Genomic DNA, 13,703 nt, shown 5'->3' with positions numbered 1-13,703 from the left:
GAGAAGAAAAGTGAGAAAGAAGAGAAGTATGCTTTGTGTTTTTTGCTGTGCTGGAACTTAACTTAAAAGCGTGTATGGAGAACTTGTGTCCCACATCTGTCTCTGTCAGGGTTGGGACAGCTGGTGTGTACTTAACAGGATGTATACTTAACTTTTGGTAATCAAACAGCCAATCATCTAAAGACAGATATGGACTCATAAGACAGAATAGTTGGGACAATAAACTCATGCTCCACGTATACACAGCTATAGCCCTATAATAAGAATTTTAGGTAAAGATTGGACTTTCTTTTTCTTTAAAGGGTTATGTTTGAGGCCCTTGAGAAGATATAAGCATGCTCAAAAACCAGTTCAAATTTGTGCCTGGGAGTTGTGTTGGTGCATCACTGAGTTGAAGATGGAACATAAATTTGGCTTTTAATTCCTATCTGTGTGCCCCCTAGCTCCTCAGAGTACAGAGTCAGAACAAAGACAGTAGGCAGAATGCTTGAAATATCATTAAAAAAAACCCTGCAGTAGCTTGATCTGAATTAGAGTAGTGAATTGTTTTTTGAATTTCATAACAAAAACATGTTCAAACAAAAGGTTTAATCAATGTATAATCTTATGGAATGCTAGCAAATGGGCTTGTAATTTATTTACTTAAAATTTATAACTGATATGGTTTAAATTATGATTATTACTGTCCATAGAGTGTCTAATATTTGAAATTAGCTGCAGAGGTACAGTGAAAATGTTTAAAAAAATATTTCTAATTATTAGTATTTTTAAGTTATGATTTCATCTTTGACATGCTTCTTCATTTGAAGCAATTTAATGAACGTGATTGCCCCTTTTACAGAGTCTGGATGTATTGACCACATTAGACAGACAGAGCCCCTGCCAGAAGAAGAGAACCAGGAGCAGATACAAGCACAAGAAATTCTTGTTACTGATTCTGAAGCCCAGGAGCTGAAACAAGTAAGGCACTGTCAAGTTAATGGATTTCATGGTTAATTAGTATAGATATTTTTTTAATGTCAGGTTGCAAAATAGCTGTTGTAAGCAACTGTCTTTCTTGTCACTGTGTGTTATCTTTTGCCTCAAACTAAATTAGTGATATTGTGTAGGCAAACTACAGTGACTGCTTCATTGGAAAAAGGCAGTAGAGTCATGGCAGCATCTCAAGAATTTCTGATTATGTAATTAAAGTCATCTTCATTTATAGATTTTGTAACTATCCATACTTCTAAAAGTTTTTATCTGCAGTTAGACTTTATGCAAGATATTCTAAGTAAAAAGAGGAACAAATGTGTTTATGTATCCCCACCAGTCCACTTAAAAACATCCGGAGAAACAGTGTGAATATTTCCAGTCTCTTGGCATGACTATTGTAAAGAAGTGGACTTTCCCTTTCTCTTATTTTTTCCTAAAGGATTTTTAAAAATTTTTTCTAGGGGGCTCTTCCCCCTGCTCGCTTCACTCGCCAACCCCTTGGCAGGTGTTACATGCTAGCCACTTCGCAACTCTGCCTCTCGCGTATGGGGAAGCGGATGTACAATTTATACAGATTGTTATTTTCATGGAAATTGTTACATATGCAAAATAGACCTAACTCTTTTACATTACAACAAGTAACTAACCATAGTAAAAAAATAGTAAAACGTAATAAATTGAAAGAAAATTATGTTTCATGTTGCATTAGAGGTATTCATTGCGTTATACATTTTCATTTTGTTTGGCTTTGAAATTAATGATATAAGGAAACGGGATATAAATAATGTAAGGAAAGAAATAAAGGACATACACAAGACAAATGAGAAAGCTACTTCAGGATATTACAGACTATGTAAAACGTAATCGCTTTGAGGCAACCTTTAAGGTATGCTAGAAGAAATTGAGGAAAAAATACAGGAAAATGCATCTACATTAAGATTGAGAATAAACAGAGCACTTGGCGCTCATTTGGAAGACGTTAAGCAAACGTTCATGACTCGTTTTGAAATAGCTGAACAATTGACATCTACCGCTGACGGAAAAGCAACAGCTGCAAATTCCGAATGCAAAATACTTGGAGACAGACTATCTGCACTGGAAGATGAATGCAGAAAGAATAATATTAGAATCGAAGCTCTCCCTGAGAATTGTGAAAGTCCAAACCCAGTGAAATTCATAGCTGAACTATTCTCTAAAATAATCGGAGAGGACTTCAAAACAGACACCGAGATAGCAGCAGCTTATCGCTTACATGGATCAAATACCTCAAATACCTTAGGAGTCATAGTGGACTCTAAGCTATCGACTTCCTGACAGTGTTCAGAAGCCATTAAGAAGGCTAACAGAATGTTAGGATATATAGCACGATGTGTGGAGTACAAGTCCAAGGAGGCTATGCTCAACCTTTATGATGCACTGGTGAGGCCTCATCTTGAGTACTGTGTGCAGTTTTGGTCTCCAGGCTACAAAAAGGACATAGCAGCGCTAGACAAGGTCCAGAGAAGAGCGACTAGGCTGATTCCAGGGCTTCAGGGGTTGAATTATAAGGAAAGATTAAAAGAGCTGAGCCTTTACAGTTTAAGCAAAAGAAGATTAAGAGGTGACATGATTGAAGTGTTTAAAATTATGAAGGGAATTAGTGCAGTGGATCGAGACTGTTATTTTAAAATGAGTTCATCAAGAACACGGGGACACAGTTGGAAACTTGTTAAGGGTAAATTTCGCACAAACCTTAGGAAGTTTTTCTTTACACAAAGAACGATAGAAACTTGGAATAAGCTACCAAGTAGTGTGGTAGACAGTAAGACGTTAGGGTCTTTCAAAACTTGACTTGATGTTTTCTTGGAAGAAATAAGTGGATAGTACTGGCGAGCTTTGTTGGGCTGAATGGCCTGTTCTCGTCTAGAGTGTTCTAATGTTCTAATGTTCTAACCTTGGACTCTCATCGTGCGATTTGAAAATTTACAATTTAAATTACATATAATTTTACTTCTCAGGCAGAAACGAGATTATATTTGAAAATAACCATATTCATATTTTCCCTGATTTCTCACCCACAACAGCTGCTAAACATGCCATATTTTACATTAAATAGCGCTTACAGAAAGCCAAGATCAGATACAGCCTCTTGTATCCTGCCAAACTGAAAGTGGACATTCAAGGCAAGCTTTACATTTTTACTTCTCTGGAGGAAGCAGAAAAAGAGTTAAGAAAACTGATCCCAACACTTTTTTGAAATACAGTCTTGAGTTGCATCTGGTCCTGGCTTGGCAAAAAAGATATCTGCTGTTTGATCTGCTGGCAGTGATATTGGTACCATAATTTTTTAGAGGACTGTTTAACATCATATGTATGTATATTTTTTTAGAGGACTGTTTAACATCACACCCTTGATTTATGGTATTAGGACTCACTATGCTTATCCAGGGCTACTGTTTAACATCATTCCCTGGGTTTACTCTCTTAAGACTGTTTAAAATTATGTTTTATGCTTATAGTGTTGGACTGTATTATCAATAGATATCTCTATTTTAATCCTTATATGCCACTGCTGGGGGGTTTGATTTGTTTTGGACATGCTATATTTCTTGGTATGTTAGAGGACTGTGACTTTATGAATTGTGGTCTAGCCTCACGGGGGGAGGCAAAATGGGGGTGGGGGGGTGGGGGGTGTACTACAGGGAGAGTGAAAGAGAGCAAGCTATTTCTGTTCTGTCCTTTTAATCCTTACAGTTATAAGTGCCAACATAACAATAGGCTTCATGGCAATAACTCCTGGGAAAACTGGAAATTAAGGTCAAAGATGTCTTATCTTAAATTAAGATAAGAAAAATGACAACAAAAGTTCAGAAGCAATGTCTCCATGACATAACAGTTTGAGCTGGAATGTTAAAGGTCTCAATTACGAATTAAAGAGAAAGAAAATATTCTCTCACCTAACAATACTAAATGCTAAAATAGTATTTTTACAGGAGACCCACTTATTAAGCAAGGATCAGTTTCTGCTGCAGAGAGACTGGACTGGCCAAATCTTCCATTCCAGCTTTACGAAGAATACTAGAGGTGTGGGAATTCTTATACATTGAACAATCTCATTTGTAGTATCAGATGTAGTATCTGATCCTGAAGGGAGATATGTGATCGTCATAGGTAATTTATTTAACTGTAAAGTGATTCTGATAAATATCTACACACCCAATGTGGATGATGGAGACTTCATCCAAAATGTATTTGCATCTATTCCCAATGTGAGCACTCATAAAATAATAATGGCTGGGGACTTTAACTGTGTTTTAAATCCAGATCTAGATAGATTTCATCGCCCCTGTGGCAGGAGACCTAACACTACAAAAATAATTACACAGTTTGCTACTGATCACAACGTATCAGAGCCCAAACTCAAGAGCATATTCCTTCTACTCACCAGTGTATCACTGTTACTCAAGAATTATTTCTTTATAGATAACAATTTTTTGCCTATGATTAAATCTTGTAAGTACAACGCTTTTGTTATCTCTGACCACGCCCCTTTGATCATGGAGCTCAAATTATTTTGCCCCACATACTCATTTCGCACCTGCCTTCTTAACCCAGTTTTATTAGCAGACGAGTACTGTACAGAATTTATATTCAAACAAATAATTTTTTTTAGAAATAAATACAGCCTCAGAGGTCTGTGCAGGAATACTCTGGGAAACTGAAGGCTTTCTTAAGAGGTCTTATTATCTCCTATCTTTCCAACAAAATAAATTGGAAACCAAGAAGGTATCAGAGCTAATCAGTGAAACTACCAGAATAATCAAGAACATGCCAGGTGTCCAAATGAGGCACTTCATAGGAAAAGACAGGCTCTCCATTCATAACTCAACCTTTTGACAACTAAAGAAACAGAACAACTAATTTTTTAAATCAAGAAATCATTACTGTGAACACGAAGAGAAAGATAGTAAGATCTTAGCACAACAAATCCACAAGCAAGAAGTTCGCAATGCAGTCCCAGCAATTACCAACACAGACAAAGACAAAATCATTGACCACAAAAGCATAATGCACATATTTAAAAACTACTACAAGTCTGTATATTCTACTCAGTTTAAAGAAGACAAGACACAACTTAATGCATTTTTTGGGTGCATTACAGATACCACAACTAGACACTCTTGGTGCAGATGAATTGCATAAACCTCTGGCACTATCAGAATTACTAGATTCTATAAACTCATTTCAGAGTGGGAAAGCAGCAGGCCTTGATGGCAACCCTGCCGAATTTTATAAAAGATTCTCAATTAAGTTAGCTCCCCTTTTATTAGCAACATTTACAGAAGCTAGAGACAATAAAATTCTACATCAAACTTTTTGCCAAACATTAATTACTGTCTTTCCTAAGCAAAATAATGACTTATTACAATGTGCATCATACAGACCAATCTCACTTCTGAATAATAATGTTAAAATACTCTCCAAAGTCCCAGCTAGAAGAATTGAGAAAGTGCTTCCTTTGGTAATATCACAAGACCAAACTGGATGCCAAAAATTGCCTAACATACATAAGATTATTTCTGAATCTGATTTTGGCGTTTACGTAGATCCAAAATAACACTTAACCCACTACCACAGTTAGTCCCAGCAATGCCCAATCATAGTGTCCACTGACTCCAGATTTTCTTGATAATTTTAACAATGATGATTCAGTCCAAGTTACACAAAACAAGTAAATAAGGACCACTGTGGACTAATGTGGTGTATTAACATACAATTTAGAACAGGCATGTCAAACACGCGGCCCCTGGGCCGCATGCGGCCCGCAACAGAAATCTGTGCGGCCCGCATGACAGATCCTAGTTAGCACTAAACTTGTACAAAATGATTACTATCATTTGTGATTGAATCATTCTGCATCTTCGGCGTTACTTATTGACTTTTCTTACTTCTGCCTTCTGACAAAAGCGCATTTTCCCGTGGCATTACGGCACCGGAAACGTCATCTGCTAGTATAGCCACGAGCCTTGTCCAAAGTTAATGACCCGCGACGTCGCAACTGAAGTGCTAGGCTGCAGCAGCCTGGCAGCAGGAGTGGCCTTAGGCATGTGCAAACTGTGCACCTGCACAGGGCCGCCACGGCAATATATACTGAATATAAAACAGAAAGAGAAAATAACGACACAGCTGATGGCAATGTGGCTGAAAAACATTGTGTTTCTTGTTAATTAGTATGCTGTATTTACTAATGCCGCTTGAGTCGGAGCAGTAAGCTATATGTAGTATTATAACGTTCTGCTGTAATGAGAATATCATGGGCCGCCACTTGGTTTTCAAGTTACGGACATGCGCATATAGAAGCGTGTCATAAGCACGAGGCGGCTATGCAGTGTCCGCATCGGACGTGGCCATCCGCCGTGCATAAGATACCATATTGACATTGGTGGGCGAAGGGGCCACCAATTCTTTCTCTGCCCAGGGCCGCCACAAGCCTAGAGCCGCCCCTGGCAGGCTACACTACTGGCTGGGCTGCTGAGACTGGCCACAGGGCCGAACTGACCATCACAAGTAGTAATAGCTCGCATATTTTCACGTTTTTTTGCTCTAGTTTTATGTAATTTTGTGCTAGTATTGTAACGAACAGTTAGTGCAGACTACAGCTGAAGATCTGAAGTGGACATGAGAAGTTGGTGAGTTGTTTATTAACAAATTTTTGTGATTTTGAGTTTGTAAAATTAGTGTAGGTCAGGGGGCTTTTTGCATATCGGCTTATTTTACAATATAAACTTTGAAGTAAACTTAGTAAAGTAAAATTTGATTTTTGGAGGATTTGTTTTCCAACTTGAATTACTGAGCAATGAATTCAGTGAGCTTTTTCGTAATTTCAGTTCACACGAACAGGACTTTGCGCTGTTTACGTCACCATACTGTTACAGCATTGAGAATGCGCCTGAGAATATCCAAATGGAATTGATTGAACTGCAGTCAGATTCTATTCTGAAGGCAAAATACAGCAAAGTTTGTGTGCCAGGCTTGTATGCTTACCTGCCACCCTCGTATGTGCAGATCCGTAAGTTGGCATCGAGAGTACTGTCTATGTTTGGAAGCACTTACTTTTATGAGCAATTGTTTTCATTAATGAAAGCTACCAAAACCCCACATCGCTCAAGACTTACTGTCGAGCACCTTTCATCCCTCATAAAAGTTGCAACTGTACAAGATTTCAAGCCTGATATTGACGAACTGGTTACTAATAAGAGATGCCAAGTGTCGGGACAAAAGAAATAGATCTCACACTGTAAGACTCCTATATAAGCAATGAATTTAATATAATAATATAAGGACCTAGCTAAGAGGCTAAGACTCTAAATGTACGCTGTTGTACGGAGATTGTATGGAAATAAATTGCTTTTCTTTAAACTTTAAGTGTTACATTTTTTAAAGTTTTCAGTATTGGAAAGAAAGCTACAGTAACTTGGTATAATAGTATTTGTTACAGTGCGACCCGCTGACGCACATGTGGCAGTCAAAGCGGTCCATCAATGGTAGTGAGTTTGACATGCCTGATTTAGAATAAACTACTGTAGGTAACATGCATAACATAAAAACAATACTGAATGGGTGGGGGTTCAAAAAACAAGAATGCAGTTTTCAACGTAGGAAATCTGTAGGAAGCAATTTGGCTAGCATATTTTTTTTCTTTGTAATGAAGAATATAGTTTTTCCTGATTCAGCATGATTTCAAAAGCTTAAATCATGGTTTATATAGTTGGCATTCAAAAGTCATTTATCCTGTAAATGTCTTGAGGATTGAAAAGAAAAATTTGCATAGAAGTCTTTCAACAAGAAGATTGCAGCCTTTTTGGCAAACCATACACTAAAATATATATCTCATTGGAGATGCTGTTTGGTAGTGTTTTGTTCTTATGAATGAATTTACCTTAGTTGTGTTATATATTGTCATTTTATTTATTTCGCTCAATATTTATTCTAATGTTGTGTTTGTTTCAGATTTTCTTTTTATGTTTTTATTAGTATTACACTTTTTTCCATGTTCATAGTAATAATGGTATGAGTAAAAATTAGTTGGTTTGCTTTTGTTTTGTCTAAAAGATTGAATTTTGTATATAATAGCAGTTTGCAGTTTATTTTATGAAAATGTGAAATGATTTGTCCCTTCAAATACGCTTACCTTGAGATTTCAAATGATAACAATTGTTTTCCCCCATATATCAGAGGCTTTTGCATACAATTATAATGGAAGCGTTTTTTTTTTTTCTGCCATTGGTTGTTTTTATGTATCTTTTGCACAATTCGTACCTTATGATGTTAGACTTTGATTTTAAAGGTGATTGGTGCAAAGTGAATGATGTTCTGAAATGACAACTTTTATGTGTCCCCAGAAATAACAAAAACCAAATGATATCAGATTCACACAGTGGGAATGCCAAATAATAAAGATGAATTAAAGCATCTAAGCTTGCAGATATTTTACCTGGTAATGAGAAATATTTACAGTATATCCTGAGTTCTCAATTAATTTTAAAGTGCACACCTTGCTATGTTTGTGGTTTGAATGAGGGACATGTTTTTGATTTGTATCTTAAACAAAATACTATAGTTTATTGATAAATGAAAGGTACTGTATATAGATACATGCAGATGCAGGACAATAAATGAGGAACACAAAACATAAATCTAAGTTAGCTTAGTTCTTTCTCTCTCTCTCTCTGTCTCCCATAAAAGAGGGCACAAATGTATAAAGTATACAACCCTCCATAATGTGTGGGACAAACACATCTTTTTCCTTGATTTAGCCCTCTTTTCCACAGTTCAAAATTGCAAATCAAAAAATTCCAATGTGATTATAGTGCCCTTTGCAGTGTATTTGCAAACATTTCAGTCACACTATGTAGAAATTAAAATACAGTACTTTTTATATGTGGTCCCCCCATTTGAGGGCTCCATAATGTTTGGGACAATTGGCGTCATAGTGCAAAGTACACTTTAATTATATCTGAATTAGAAATCAGAAAAGCTAAAGGTTTATAAATCACACAATTTCCATCCATCCATCCATTTTCCAACCCGCTGAATCCGAACACAGGGCCACGGGGGTCCGCTGGAGCCAATCCCAGCTAACGCAGGGCACAAGGCAGGAAACAATCCTGGGCAGGGTGCCAACCCACCGCAGGACACACACAAACACACCCACACACTAAGCACACACTAGGGCCAATTTAGAATCGCCAATCCACCTAACCTGCATGTCTTTGGACTGTGGGAGGAAACCGGAGCGCCCGGAGGAAACCCACGCAGACACAGGGAGAACATGCAAACTCCACGCAGGGAGGACCCGGGAAGCGAACCCAGGTCCTCAGGTCTCCCAACTGCGAGGCAGCAGCACTACCCACTGCGCCACCGTGCCGCCCATCACACAATTTATTACTGTCAATTCAAGTAACATGACAGGAAATATACAGCATACGGTATGTCAATAGCTTTACCTTGACTACGAAGTTACAAGCAGTATTAATCTTGATTTTTTCTTGATTCTTGGAATCTTCCAGGATGAAGGCGAAATTTTATTCTGGTCTTCACACTTGAGGGCCCGATGAGAAATTTCACTGGCACAAGGAGAAGGAGTTTTTTTTTAAGGAATTAAATTATTCATAATGTATTTTTTAACATGCTGTGCAAAACATACAATACAATACAATACAATACAGTTTATTTTTGTATAGCCCAAAATCACACAGGAAGTGCCGCAATGGGCTTTAACAGGCCCTGCCTCTTGACAGCCCCCCAGCCTTGACTCTCTAAGAAGACAAGGAAAAACTCCCAAAAAAACCTTGTAGGGAAAAAATGGAAGAAACCTTGGGAAAGGCAGTTCAAAGAGAGACCCCTTTCCAGGTAGGTTGGGCGTGCAGTGGGTGTCAAAAGAACGGGGTCAATACAATACAATGCAGTACACAGAACAGAACAATTTCTCAATATAGTAAGAAATAAAAAATATAAATTTTAGAAGTACAGAGCAGAATTTAACAGTAGATGATATGTACTAATTAATCTTAAAAGTGTGTATTGTACACATTTTTATAGATACAAGTTATTGAAACTGTGTCATGGACTGAACTCTAATTATAACACTGGCCTCGTTATGTCATGTTATGGGACTAACCTAAACCTTTAACAGTATTGTTTGAAGTAATGTCACATGAGAATAGATTATGCAGCGATTAACTTACAGTAATCTCATTCAGATACCATGTTGATTTAATATTTATTTTTTCAAACTTTGTAGCGAATAAGGTTAATGTTATTCTAAAATTAATCTGCCAGGCTCTTGCCTCTGCTTTATTTTACCTCTACTGTTTTAATCCAAATGAGAGACTATTTTACTTACATTACACTTACTGCCCTGTTACTGTAACTAACTTTAAAAATAATTTTCTTGGGTGGCCCAAGACATTTCCACAGTGCAGTAATGTAATTAAATCTTAAATTAACATGGAATGATGAATACAGTGAGCTGCTTTCTGCTTCAAATTACCATTTTGCATAGACTGATAAATGTATCTTCAGTCCAAAGAGGTTGGTAAATTTATAGTTGTGTTATTTTTCCATGTACGATCTTGTTTTTTGAATTAAATTAGCATGCTATAGTCAGGGCTGGCTGTACCATTTAGACAAACTAGGTAGTTGCCTAGGGTGACAAAATCTACAGGGTGGCATTATTTTTCTCATTAAATAATCCTGAACCTGACTTCATAGTCAATACAACTCCCATTAACCCTATTAAATTGTTTTTGCGTGCTAATGATGTATGACAGCCTGCATAAGCCAATTACCCAAATCCCAGAATGCACTGAATTTGCGTTTACAGAAACTTTCTTTTCACTGAAAGTCCTCATTCTTTTAGTTTTTTCTGGTGCAAATGTACAGTTCTACTTTTGTTTTAGTATTATTTCCCTTTTGGGCAGTTTATTCTTTTATTTTACTGTATTTTCCATCCTGACATTTGCTTGATGCAGAAATTGAATACATATATACAGTTGTGCTCATAAATTTTCAAGTTTTTTTGTTTTGAAAAAATTAATAGTCATGAAGAAAGCCTTCCTTTTATTTAGGGAGTGTGCTCAGGTGAATCAATTTATTAATGCATAATTGTGTACACCCTTTTTGCTTTCTCGTATACATGGTATAGAGAAAGTATAGGAATCATGAAAAAATTCAACCTCGAGATTTTGATGAATCTTGAGATTTTAGACCTTCCCGAGTCTGAAAATACCGTTTTTTAAATTATGTGTTTCTGTGTGTAAACACGATAACTCAAAAACAGTGTGACCTAGGTCAATGAGATTTTGTACACTTGCTTTATGTCAAAAATAAGAAATCCTATCAACCTTTGGGCCACTTCCTTCAACCATAAGTGGTACTTTAACTGAATACTTTCTCAAATTTTCAAGTAAACTATGGTTATAATTACAGATAGATGATTCAAATTTTGTATAGATATTTATAATGATAAAAAGCAAACAGATATGAAATTTGACAAAAATCAACCGGAAGTAGTATTTTATTTAAACAGTCATCTGAATTTTTTGTATAATGGACATATAAATGTGTACACGATATTAAAAACTGTATTCAATATAACACATATTCTTTCAATAACTATTATTAATTTTATTTTCATTTATACATCCTCAGTTTAACAATAACGTGTAAACATTGAACATGCCATGTAAATATAAAGATCTAATGGGAACAATAAGCTGCTATGTCCCCATCATGTTCCTGGTAATACATTTAATTTTATATATGTTTTTATTTCTGCCATTATTATCATTATTAAATGTAGCTAAATGCAGTTTTACCTGTAGCAATTTATTGCAACAAATCTCTCTATATATAAAATCCAACATCTGTCTGTCTGCTTTTCATGAGAGAACTACTTAACGGATTTAGATCAGGTTTTTTTCTATAATTTGCTTGAACATTCTGTTTGATTTTACGACTTCTGTCATTGAGCTGAGAAACATAGTTCACTTGCAGGAGTGATATATTCATGCTAATCCGAGACAGAGGCTGTGGGCCGAGGGGTGGAGGAAGCGTATCCTGTTTCACTACTACACAGGCGGAGCTGTGAGGGACGGCTAGTATTATATAATACTAATCCTGTTTCTATGTTTTCAGGTGACTATTACTCTTTTTACTTTGCACGTAATCTAGGTGATGCATATGTAATCATGAAAAAATTTCATAACCATTTTTGACCTCCCTAAGTGCGAAAATATCATTTTAATATAATTGATTATAAATAGAGATAAATGAGTGTGTATTGATATTGTCATTTAGTTATGATGAGTAACAAAGACGTGATATTTGAGAAATACTGCGCAATTGGAAGTGGTTCTGATGACCTTTTCCTCTATCTCAGTATACAAGAAAGTCGAGGGAACCACACTCCTGATTTTTAAATAATATTGATAGTTGAAATCACCAAAATGGGCTTGATCAAAAGTTTTCATACCCTTGAATGTTAGGGCTGATAATATACACACAAGTTGACATACACAGTTTCAAATTAAGGGTAATTAAGGGAGTGTCCACACCTGCAACTCTTTGATTGTAATAAGTGTCTGTGTATATATAGTCTATTTAAATTCATGCAGAGGAATTCAGGAATTTTCCAAACTAAAGTGAAAACAAGGTAGAAAACACCACAAGATGGGAAATTCAGAAATTTTCCAAACTGAAGTGAACAGGTAGAAAGCATGACAAGATAGATCACCGGCCCATTAGAGGATTTATCCTTTTACAGTCCAGAAAATCACTTATTTAAAAATTCCAGACAGTCTAACAGCACATTTTTTATTGCTGGTTTGGTTTTCATAGGAAACTCGGGCAACTAAGGAAAAACATGTACACTCTATAGTTGTTTAGTTCAGGTAAGAATTGAACTGAGTCGAAGTGCTTGTGCCTTCTATGTTGTGATGTTGCCTTAAAACATTAGCAAAAATGAAAATAACAACAAAGAAAAAATAACTATTTTTGCAGTAGTTAATCAAGACAGTATTGCTTTTTAACAGAAAAATATGGTAGAAGTAGTTGCAATAGTAGTTTTGTCACGTATACAGGGTGCAGTGAAATTCTTATTTGTATGTTTAAACAAGGGTGTCATGGTGGCGCAGTGGGTAGCGCTGCTGCCTCGCAGTTACCCTTTTTAAATGTCTTGTATTGTTTTCAGCACAACATGGGGTTTTGTATTGCTCTTTCTTTACTTTCACTGCACCACTGGGCTCTTGTTTTGAATGACCATCTATATAGATGTTTTCTCTTTTTGTGGCACTGTAAAATATCAAGGGTACGAACTCATCAGAGTGATCAGTAAGACTCCTGCTGTAATCATGTCTCACTCATTGTCAAGAAATCAGGACTCATATTTTTATTTATGTCTAATTTTACAGGTTTATAATTGTGAAGAGGGCGGCAAGGTGGCGCAGTGGTAGCACTGCTGCCTTGCAGTAAAGAGACCTGGGTTCGCTTCCCGAGCCCTCTCTGCGTGGAGTTTGCATGTTATCCCCGTGTCTGCGTGGGTTTCCTCCAGGTACTCTGGTTTCCTCCCACATGCAGGTTAGGTGCGTTGCCGATTGTAAATTGTCCCAGGTTAGGTGCATTGGCGATTCTAAATTGTCCCGTGTGTGTGTGTGTGTGTGTGTGCGTGTGTGCGTGTGTGCACGCAC

The 13,703-nt window shown here is 36.7% G+C and overlaps 1 protein-coding gene across 2 annotated transcripts in view; it reads left to right on the top strand.

The window, feature by feature from the left end:
* snap47 (synaptosome associated protein 47) overlaps positions 1-13,703 on the top strand; it is a 131,062-nt gene that overhangs the window by 112,999 nt on the left and 4,360 nt on the right. For both annotated transcript variants that reach the window (XM_028803897.2, XM_028803896.2), the window contains one exon: positions 842-960. In XM_028803897.2, the coding sequence (XP_028659730.1) occupies positions 842-960 (119 nt within the window). The remainder of the gene's footprint in view (positions 1-841; positions 961-13,703) is intronic.

This window comes from Erpetoichthys calabaricus, chromosome 6 (assembly GCF_900747795.2).
Source record: "Erpetoichthys calabaricus chromosome 6, fErpCal1.3, whole genome shotgun sequence".
In the NCBI taxonomy this organism is placed as follows: domain Eukaryota; kingdom Metazoa; phylum Chordata; class Cladistia; order Polypteriformes; family Polypteridae; genus Erpetoichthys; species Erpetoichthys calabaricus.
This window is presented reverse-complemented; position numbering and strand designations above follow the sequence as displayed.